Below are 10,905 nucleotides of genomic sequence, written 5' to 3'. Positions count from 1 at the left end.
CCCAAGCGACCTGTAATTGCGTATTAGTAGAGGGATGCTTAAAGTAATCAGCCATTCCAGCCACGCTGGGCCGGCCCAGTGGCTACCGGGGGGGGGGGAAGGGAGGAGGGCTGGAGGGGTGTCGTGCATCCAGCCCCTCCTTGGATTACAAGGCAAAAAATATAGGGCACACAAACACCCCGGGGAGTGCGCTGCTTGGTGGCTTTTCCTTTGAAGGCAGGGTGACACCGCTCTTGCTGAAACTGGGGTTTAGTGGCAAGATAAGCACAGTAAATACGCAGTGGTGGCAGGGGAGGGCAATGATCAACCACCCCAGTGCTGAGCCCCAAACGGCCAGCCCCACGCAGAGCTACCCCAAAGAGAGATGTCCCCATCCATCACCAAAGAGAGACCTCCTGGCCGGGAAGGAGATGTGGGGAGAGCCCTTCCAAACTCAGCTATGACACCCTGGAAAAACACCGTGAGCTCTTGGGAGTGAAAATGCGTGTTCTCGCTTGTACGGGGAGAGCGATAACGTGTTACACACCGCCCTGCGCCTCCCCTGGCACCGCTCCAGCCTAACGCCTGTCTCCAAAACCACACGGTCCCACCTACACGTTCCCTTCCCTCCCAGAAATGCCATTATTTCCCCGTGGCATCACCAAAGGGACGCACAGCGGGTTGGGGTAGGGGGTCCCCGGTGCATCTCACAGGTCAGTTGTGCAACAGCTCAAGGCTGCAGATTGAATTTTTTCTTTTTTTTCTTTTTTTTTTTTTTTCCACCTTTCCTAAGAAAACATGACTTTGCGACAGTTGTCAGTCATTCTCCTAAAGAACTCAGGATGCCAGCAGATGATCTCAATCCAATTTGTCAGAGCCATCAAGTTTCTACAAGCTGAAATGGGCAGGCTGGGCACAGGGATCCCATCCCAGACGAGGGAGCAGGGGCTGCTAGAAGAGAAGGAGCAGGGGAGAGCAGGCACCTGGTGAGCCAGCCCTGGCTTTTGCAGCAGCACACGGAGGTTTGGGGGAGCTGAACTGCTGTCCTAGGTGGGGCACACGAGCCGATCTCTTCTTGCGATGGCTCAGGAGGGCTGAGCTGCTGATTTGAGACTGGATGTGAGAAGTTGGAGGTGGCGGAAGGTGATCAACCCATGGGATTCGCGGAGCTGCCCACTGTGCCTCCCTGCCATGAGCTGAAAGGTCTGCAGCAAACTGCGTTTGGAGCTGAACAGTGCAAATGCCCCACGCACAGGATGATAAAAAAGCCTTTTTAACCTTCCTCCGCCTCCAAACCAGCTCTAACATAAGCTGAAAGCCTATTTGTAATAGCAAAAGCCTAAACCAGAACCTCCAGCAGCCAGGGCCAGAAGATAAGATAGGAGGGTTCAATGACAGAGCACAAACTGCACGCCGCACATTTCACCCTGCCGAGGCTCAGCTGCTCCCCGGCCTCAGGACCGTGGCAAAGGGGACCGAGTTTGTGCCATCCTCCAGCAGCTCAGCTCCATCCCAGCCCCGCTGCCGCAGCTCTGCCCGGAGCAAACTGCCCTCCCGGTACGTACATATCAATGAAGCATTTGTCTCGTGCTTGGCACCAGGCGTCAGAGCACAAGGGTCCGTGTGCTGGATCGCCTAAACACAGCTATAAATGGAAAGAGGAGCCGCACAGACAGACTGTTCTCTCATCCTGCATGATCTCAAATAGCAGAGTTAACACCCGCGCTGCCCGAGCAGCTACTGAGGAGGAGGGCAGCCGGGTAGAAACGCTGGTGTACTACAAGAGGGAGGCTAATTAGAGAGATTGAGATGCAATTTGAATGCCACGCTGGGTCTAGCTCCCCGCCTGCACATAGATGGTGCCACCCTCGGCACTGAGCCGACAGATTAAGGACAGCTGGAAGGTTGGAGCAAGATGCTTCTTGCATTCTGGAGATTCAGGACAAATTCCTCCCATTTCAGTGATTTTGGAGCTCAGCCAGATGTCCTTCCAGGAGAAAAGCTGCTGCAGGCAGAGTCTGCAGATGCAAACCCTGCATTGCAAACCCCGGAAATGATTTAGCTGAAATGACACTGAATATTTTTGGATGCATCTCAAGGCATCGATCACCCACCAGCCTTTTGCAGAGGTGCTGCAGGGCACATGCCGTGCCATACCATTCCGCACCACCGTGCTCACACACAGCCTGCAGCATGGGCTGCTTTGCTCCCAAACTTCAGTCACTGGAGTTGGGCACCACCAGCATAACCCAGACCAGTCTGCTGTGGGCATAACGCCAGCAGGCTAAAAATAGGGAATAGCTGGGGCAGAGCCACAGCCACCCCAAAATGCATCTTTCTTAGGAGCAAAGCTCTAGAGCTGAGGCTGAGAGAAGCACTTGGGCAGCCAGTACACACCAACACACCCATCACACGAGTCCAAATCTCATCCAACGGATACTCAGGCACATCCCAACTTGCCCATCACCCTCTGTTCAAAGAGAAAAATGTAATGACAGACTACAGGCTGTGAGAAAATATACAGGTTGGGGTTTTTTTTTATTGGACAATTAACAAAAGAGGGATCCAAATCTCAGTTGTAAACATTGATAGCTCCTTTCTGATCACCACCAGTACTTTCCACGAACATCCTTTTGTATAGTCTGATCCGCTCCAACAATGACAAGCCGTCTCTGTCAGGGCTTTTGCTGCTCCACTCAGGGTCACAAATCCAGAGGCAGCTCATTCACCAGAGCATCAACAGCCATCGGCAGGACCCGACCACCAGCACCGAGAAGACAGCTGACCAACTAAGCAGATATTTTAGAGCCGTTCCCAATGACGAGACGCTCAGGGAAGGCAGGGGCTTCGTGCTGAGTTGTGTGCCAGCAGGAGACAAGCATCCCACCCCGCTGCCAACCAGTTCAGGGAGAAATCAGCTCTGCGAGAGCAGAGTCCTACTTCAGCAGGCAACAGGGAGACGGTCTTACACAGTGCTAGCCCAGCAAGAAAAACTCAGACCTGCTGTCAGAGGGAAGCGTGGCCCTGGACTGTAAAAATTTGGAGATGCAGAGCCAGCAAGTTTGTCCCGAAGAGGGACTGGGCACATCACCAGCTCGGTTGTTACAGTGGAACTAGAACTGCCTGTAGCTTGACAAGGGGAAGTGAAACTTCATCTCAGGCTGGAGGGCAGCCAGAGTTGGAGGAGCTTGCACCCAGCTACAGGCAGCCAGCTTCCAGCCACCACACAGGAATCTGGCCTGAACAGCAGCAGATCCAAGCTTTTTTTGGAGGAGATCAGCCTCTAAGAGCCTCTCACCCCCCCCTCCCCTTTCCAATTGGAACCCCTCTGCAGGTGGGTCAGCTACACAAGATAAGCAAGTCTTAATTACTCAAGTCCCCTTTTGCTGTTTGTGACCATCAGCAGATGATGACAACACTGTGGAAAGCCAGCAGCAGTGAGTGTCTCCCAGTACTGTCCCCAAGACAAGGGACCTCTGATCACCACCAACACCGAGCAGGCTGCCACATCAGGCCACCCTCCCCCAGCAGCAACTTGAGGAGCCACGAGGAAAAGGGAAGATGCACAGCACTAAAGAACACCGTTATAAATAGAAACCTCCCTCAGCCGCCGGAGTGACCTGCCAACAGCTACGTGCTTCCCAGGCTCCGCAGCCCCTTCGGTTTGAGGCACCAAGCAGCCCCAGGTGCAAGTAGCCTTGGGCCAGGTCCAGAACCAGGATCTCTGCTCACTCCCCTCGAGGCAACCGGTTGGTTCAGAGCCTGGTTCTTGAGAGTCAGGTCAGCCATCTCAACACCACGCTACCCAGATGGACAAGCAAATAAAAATAAATCCAACAAATTTGAATACACTGTATTTATTTGTAACAGATTCTAAAGAATCTAGTGAGTCTATGTCAAGCCCATTGCATGACAAGTGATACAGGTGTAGGAAAAAAACATTTAAAACAAAATCAAGTGCCATTCAAGCTACTGGAATCTTCCAATTGCCCCCTCACAGGAGGCAGCACAGTATCACTGCAAGGTCTAGAAAAATTCAGATTCAACCCATTCACAAGAGTCCCACCACACACACTCCGTAAATCAAAAGTGCAATCTCAACGTTAAGTTGCCCTGTCGAGCTGTTGGCTGTAGGGAATCTTTTTTTGACATCTTAAAGGGAAGGAGGGAATCTCCATTTAGTGCGTCTATGTGTCTGTGGGCAGAGGGTAAGCAGCCTGTAAAAAAAAGCATGCTACATGTCATCTATGTTCATCTGAAGTTTAAAATGCAAGAAAAAATCTTCCCTCAAAGCCATGAAGGTGGCATACTTAGGATCTCAAAAGCAGCCCTTAAACCAGTTTTACCTTGCACTGGAAAAATCTCAAGCTCCCACCACAGGGATTAGACTCTGGGCACCAGGGAGTTACTGGGCTGTGGCAGAGTCCACACGCCAGCCTTGTCCGTGAAGGCAAAGCTGTTCCACAGGAAGGCAGTTAAACCTGTAATAACTACATCGTTAGTGACACTTCTGCAGCGCTGACTGCATAAGGAACCAAAGCTGGACCAGTTTCAAATCAGTTAGTTCATGTTAAGCACAAGAGCCCCCAAATCACTCTTCCCCCCCACCCCTTACACCCACTCCACATTGCCCCTACCCCAAAAAAGGTAGAAATCTGGCTATACACTTTCCAAGGATCTAGTCTTTATTAGAGCATTCAATCTGCCCAGCTATTACAGTTTTGTCACAAAAACAAAACAAAAAAAACCACCCCCGAGTTAAAGATACTCAAGTACATCAGCCTCGGAGGAAGCACCATGAATCCACGGTGTTCCCAGAGCAGCATCCCTAGGGAGTGCCTGCTTGCTCGCCCGCCTCTCCATCCATGCATAGTTAAGTCTGAGATGATGTTTCACGAGAACGGGCACAGCAATCCAGGCACCTCAGTGAAAGACTGTTTGTGCTCTAGACACCCAACAACTTCAAAGCCACATTTGACTACGAGAGCCAAACCCTCAAGACACAAGAGGGTTTGTTTAGAGAAGACATACTTTTTTTTCCTCCTAAGGCCAACTGACTTTTGCACAACCCCTGCCTCCCACCCCAAGCTCCATTTCTAGCTAGAGAATGAATTTCAAATGCTATCAGTGGCTCACATGTGGAATGGCATAGCTGGAAACAGGCTGCTTTTGAAGATAGGCCCTGCCCAAGGGCAGAGGGAAGATCTCCAGCCACAGGAGGCGAGAGGCTGGAAGAGGTCTGCCGATCTCCTAGGAGGACACTGGCTCCAGCCCCCATCACAGCGAGAGCTGGAGATAACTGACTAGCAAACTAGTTGGTTTGTGCTTCAAAGGACAAGCCTCACCTTCCCAGATAACCCAGCTGGCCTCTGGCTTTGTGCATTAAAACCACACTTGCATGCCAAAAAAAAAATAAGCAGCATTTCAAATTCCCCTAGAAAATACAGGATTAGGTACAGTAGCCTGGGGCAGGCTCCTGGACAGATCTCCTGCCTCATCATTTATGTACATGATTACATTTTGGCACTGCAGACTCGGGAGCTTGAGTAAATTCATATGTAGGTCCCTGCTGCCTTTTCTCCATAAAGCTCTGCACAGCATTTTCCACCATGCACTCCCCCCCCACCCCACCCTTTGCCCCCAGTTTTAGGCATTTACAGGTAGTCATCCAAAGCCCACCCCTGTTTATGCAACTCCACTTTGACAGCTATTTGCTACAGCTGGTCCTTCACAGGCAGCAAGCCATGCCAAAAAACCTCAGCAACATGTAACCTGCAGTCTCATTCTTGCTTCAGCGAGGTTACTAGAAATGATCCTACAGCCCTCCCACCCCCGGCCCCGCAACAGAAACGTTTTCCTCTTTGGACACCCCCACTCAAGCTCTTGGGATGTCAGCCCCTGCAAAAAAAAAATAAGGTTTACAGTACAGTTGTGTTTATATTGTTACAGGCACTTAAACAGGATTCTTTGGTCCTTCGAAGGAATTAGCCACTCTGGCTTCTATCTTCAGAAACCACAAGTCTGCACACCCAGAACACCTCCCGCACTAAAAAACAACCAATTCAGATCCATTTCAGGGCAGTGCAGCTCTACCTTAGCGTAATTCTACAATCTCCCCTCACACACCCCCACCCTCCCCCACGGCCTCCAGAATTCAATAAGCAATTGAGTCTTCCTGTAAACGTCCAAGTCATCTAGTTTCCATAACACTGCACTTCCCATCACAGTGTACAGCAGACAGGCCTCGTTCCAACAACCCCAGGAACAAGACGCTCAAGCAAGAGTCCAGGAAGTTTCCTTTTGTTGCAGTTCTAGAAAGGTCTTGTTTTTTTTTTCCTCCCCCCACCCACCTCCCCACTCCCCAAGGCAAGGAAGTACCTTGGAGGACAGACCCTGAAGTTTGTCCTGGCTCAGTTACAGGGAAGCCACGTTGGGTAAGACTGATTGCAAGGCAGGAAGGGCTGCACGTGGGTGACATAGTAGTTGAAGTTTATTTCACTGACATAAGGAGCTGGCTGGTAGTAGCAGGTAACGTTTGTGACCGTGGGGATGATGTTCTGCTCAGCCAGGACTCTCACAGCCAGCATGGCAATGAGGTTCAGGGTCTGCCTCCTTTCGTGTCCCATAAGGCAGACTGTGCTCTCATTGACCACCCTGTGGAGGGTCATCAAATAGTCATATCTTTTGCTCTCCATCCCAACAAAGTGGCTCTGGAGGTAGCACTCCAGCTTCCTCTGCTGCTCACCGATGTCAGAGAAGTCTATGAAAAACCTGGAGCACATGTATCTCTGTAGTGCCTTCATATCCACTTCCGATTTGGGCTTAAACCCCCTCACCAAGAGGTTGCAGTATTTCAGAAGCCCCCCACCTCTGATCTCCTCCGGGTTCCTCGTGGCGATGACCCTGTTCCGGAGATGGTCCATTGCCTCCTCAAAGTCCCCATACATGCTCTCCCCAGTGACCGTGGGGTGGAAGTTCTCAGCCATGGGGTTCTCTGAACACTCCCCAAACAGCAGAAGCGAATCCAGGATGATCTGGAAGGAGTCCACACTGAACTCGAACTGCCGTCTGAGAGAATCCACGAATTTGAGTTCCACATTCTTCCCACTGTTGTTGGAGAGCGAGATGAGGCTCCAGCGGTCGGTTTCGTTGCATACCTTCACAAGCTTCTGCACGTAGGCCTCCTTGAGAGTCATGGGGGTGATCTTGTCTTTGTTGACACCTTCTGGGAGGAAGTCAAGAAGGCAGTCCATGACCACATCTTTAACAAGCTGGAAGACATCTTCAGTCTTCAGATCTACACCAAAGATGAGATCTAGGTCTTTGTACCCCAAGCCGCTGTCTTGGTGTAGGACGTGACTAGCTGCTGAGCCATTCAACCTTACGTTATGGACTGCAATTCCTTTCTTCTCCAGGCGACTACGGACCACCTGAGATATAAAGAAAGTCAATGAGAAGCAAGAAAGCATTCTTGGAGCAGCCTGGTTACAGCAGCAGGATTCACTCCCGGCACTTATATGGGTCACTCCAGTACAAGACAGCGAAATAAAAAGCTAATCCATTAGAAATAGGTCACTCTGGAAAGCATCCAGAGTCTTGCCAGCAGCTGGGAGTGGCTCTCCTTTACTTATTCCCCTGCATTAGAGGGCTCTTACCGCACACCAACAGCTTTCTGCTTCCAGTACAGCTGTTTTTGCTCTTCCTTTCCTTCCCCCCACCAAAGGGGAGAGGTAATCCAAACCCATTCTTTGGGGTGGTCGCTGCCCCCTTCATACCCCTACGGTCACAGTCAGCATTTCCAGCCATCAAGCTAAGACCTGCCGATCCCCAAAGGACTCCAAATACAAGGCGGCAGCACAGTCTGCAGCAGTCCTTGTTGATTTAATCGGGGCGGCTCACTCCTTTTAGCCATCCCCTTTGCCTGTCAAGATTCATTAGAGGCAAATCAAGATCTGGCGAACTGCTCGAGAGCCCCAGCCAGGCGTATGCAAGTTCGTGTCCCAACTAGTAAGTGTATCCTAACAATTTCCAGTGTGTCAGAGCTTCATGCTGGACTTGGCATGCTATCAAGCACAAGAGGCAGCTTTCATCTTACGGGTGTTAACTCCAGTGATTTTTTTTTTAATGCTGCCTGCTCAGTCCTGGCACACCCACCAGTACCTGCAAAGCTTTGTTCATTTGGAGCAAAGCTGAATCACTTTGCCTGATTACTTAACATGCAGGAGGCTGAAATAACCCCGAGACCATAAAATAAACTATCTGGACACCAGCTTACAATCTGAGGTGAACTGAGCTCAAAGATCCCAGGAAGATTAAGTTCCCATCTTCCACCAGAAGCTCTTCCCATCTCTCGTCCTGCTTTCATGTTTCTCTAGCAATCACCCAGTGTCCCACGAGTCCCAGCTAGCCAGCCTGCTCACCCAGCGCTCGAAGCAAGGCTAGAGCTTGAAAGAGCCAAAGCTTGGGATACAAATGGACAAGTTCTATCACTAGAAGCCAGTCTGACCGGGCTTCTCAGCCCCAAGAGGCTGTCCTAGTTCAAGAGAGGCACCACTAAAATTCAAAACTTTCCGAGGGGCCAGCACCCCCACGTAGTTGATACAGCCCCGAGAAGACAGTTCTGGGGACACCAGAGCATGGCAGCTTCAGCAAGTCCCAGCAGCTGTCAAACTGCCCCTCTGTGAGTTTGGTTTAGAATAAACAACACGTAAAGGTAAAGGGCTGCAGTGTGCAACCCTTAGCATGTCACAGACCACTCAGTGACCAAGTTAAGAGGCCACGTCAGTCAGCTTCTGCTGCCCTGAGGTGCCCTTGCAGCCAGAAGATCTGGTACAAATTGATGAATGCTTTTGAACTTGGAAGTTGTTAAATCTCATGATGCAGCTTCTCTGCTGGTGTTTCCCCTATTACTCCCCAACATGAGCCACTGCTGCTCAGGCTAGAGATGTGCCTGGGCTCCTTGCCAACCAAATGGTGACAGTCACATGTCAGGCAACAGTTAACCAGTGAGCTATTCACCATCGGAAGTCCCAAGTCCCCCACCAGCACATCCAAGCCAGCCACAAACACAGTTTTCCTCAAAGGGAGACAGTCTGAAAACCAAATTTACTCCTAAAAAGAGGCAGCAGGTTATTCCCCCCCTATAGAACAAATATCAGGTCGTCAATCCAAGGGAGTTTCTGGCATGCAGTTGTTGCCAACCGACAGTCACCAAGTCACTCACCCGAGGCACGGCTCCAGCACTACTTGTGGAGTTAAAGAGTTTTCTGCTATTAGGCTTAGAGACACAAGATATAGGTCACAAAAGCGTTAGATGCAGAGCTAGGACGAGTGCTTGGAGAAGATTTCATGCCAGATTAATTTCCTAGCCCCCAAGAACATCTGCTTAACCCCCTTCTGGGCACAGCTTGGGACCTGCAGCATTTCAGACCCATAAGCTTCAGGCTTACTGGAGCTCCCCTGGTTTACAGGTCTGCCCATGTGAGATGTATTCAGAAAAGGAGGAGAGCAGAGGAATCCAACTGCTCAAGTCAAATTTGTCTCAAATCACCCCAAAAAAGCTCCAACCTGCAGAGCACCAGGGAGCAGAGAGCCTCACCGCTTCCCCAAGGACAGCAGGTTTCAGCCTGCCAGTCCCAACCTGAAGCACATCGCCCTGGCTGCAGCCGGTGGGTTCCAGGTATGTGTTTTCCCCAGAGGGTTGGATATTTCGAGGGTTAGGCAGCTGCTGACCTGCTTCCCAAAACAGCACCTCACGTTACGTGCGGTTCAGATAATTGACTCTGACAGCCAGGCGCGAGCAAACCCTGCTTGCGTCCTGACCTGCTGCTTCCCACCTCCCACAACAACAGCAGCATGCAATAAATAACTGCCTTTTAGGTTACTTGTTTCAGATTAGTCAGCCCTAAATACAGGGTCTGCCAGCGCGGTTGGTCAGAATTACAGCCCTCAGTTATTTAGTGTTTGAAGTTGCTAGTGGCAACATCCTTTTCAGCAGCTCCGACACCAAATCGCTTCAGTTTTGTGGAACTAAACAGTAATAACTGGCGGAACATTTGACACTGCGCGGGGCTTTTACCAGCACCGAGCTTCGCTGGCCTTGCGCAACCCAAGGACAGCGTCCCGACAGTAGCTCTCATCTGTCATTCAGTTTAAGGCTTTAGCAGCCAAGATTCAGCACTTCTGCCCTCAACAGATGCAGCAGGAGCTTGAGGAATTTGAAATCAGCTGAGGCTTTCACACAGCAGAGCGCCTTTCAAATGTCACCTTCCCATTCTCCAGGCTTAAGCAGAAATATTTCTCAAGCAGCTGAGGCTTCAAAATCCCAGCAATTAGTTTATTGTGAAAGCCAGTTGGGTTTTCGCTTTGCGAGTAACCTTTTTAATTAGAAGCCAACATGCCCGATTTTACATTTGATGAGTCATTACTGAGGAATGAAGTTGCCTCCCAAACATGAATATGCATCGGCTTATTTGAACTACATTGTTAGTTTAATATTAAACACGGTTATTACTTTATGGTTAAACTAACAGGAACCCTTCAACAAGACGAAGACTTTAGGCAGGCTCTGGAGGATATAGTCAGCGTGACGAGAATCAAAGGACACTGACATTTGATCTAACATTTAAATTAATAACTGCCTCTCACAACACACAAGCCCAACACGTCCACCAGCACGAAGCCATTTCGTGGAAGCAGCTCCAAAAAAAGCCACTTTGCCTCAACCACCCACATTTTGCAGCTCTTAGGGCACCAAACCAACTCCAAAAAAAAAAAAAGAGAAGGCAACGCAGGACAGGAGGAAGCTAAGAGGGATCCATGCCATGAGCCACAGCAGCTCTGGCGATCGGGCGTGATTTTTAAAAACGAGGGATATTCCTGGTAGAAGGCTGTTTCCAGGAGCGTCCTTCCAGTTTTATGTATTCC

The 10,905-nt window shown here is 50.3% G+C and overlaps 1 protein-coding gene across 1 annotated transcript in view; it reads right to left on the bottom strand.

The window, feature by feature from the left end:
• Positions 1–4,828: 4,828 nt before the first annotated feature.
• TENT5B (terminal nucleotidyltransferase 5B) overlaps positions 4,829–10,905 on the bottom strand; it is an 11,532-nt gene continuing 5,455 nt past the window's right edge. The window contains exons 3-4 of the mRNA XM_035904014.1: positions 9,304–9,309; positions 4,829–7,411 (exon numbers count right to left, since the gene is read on the bottom strand). Coding sequence (XP_035759907.1) covers positions 6,390–7,411; positions 9,304–9,309 — 1,028 coding nt within the window. The 3' untranslated portion in view covers positions 4,829–6,389. The remainder of the gene's footprint in view (positions 7,412–9,303; positions 9,310–10,905) is intronic.

Source organism: Egretta garzetta, unplaced genomic scaffold (genome assembly GCF_000687185.1).
Source record: "Egretta garzetta isolate BGI_Z169 unplaced genomic scaffold, ASM68718v1 scaffold101, whole genome shotgun sequence".
NCBI classification, from domain to species: Eukaryota; Metazoa; Chordata; class Aves; order Pelecaniformes; family Ardeidae; genus Egretta; species Egretta garzetta.
This window is presented reverse-complemented; position numbering and strand designations above follow the sequence as displayed.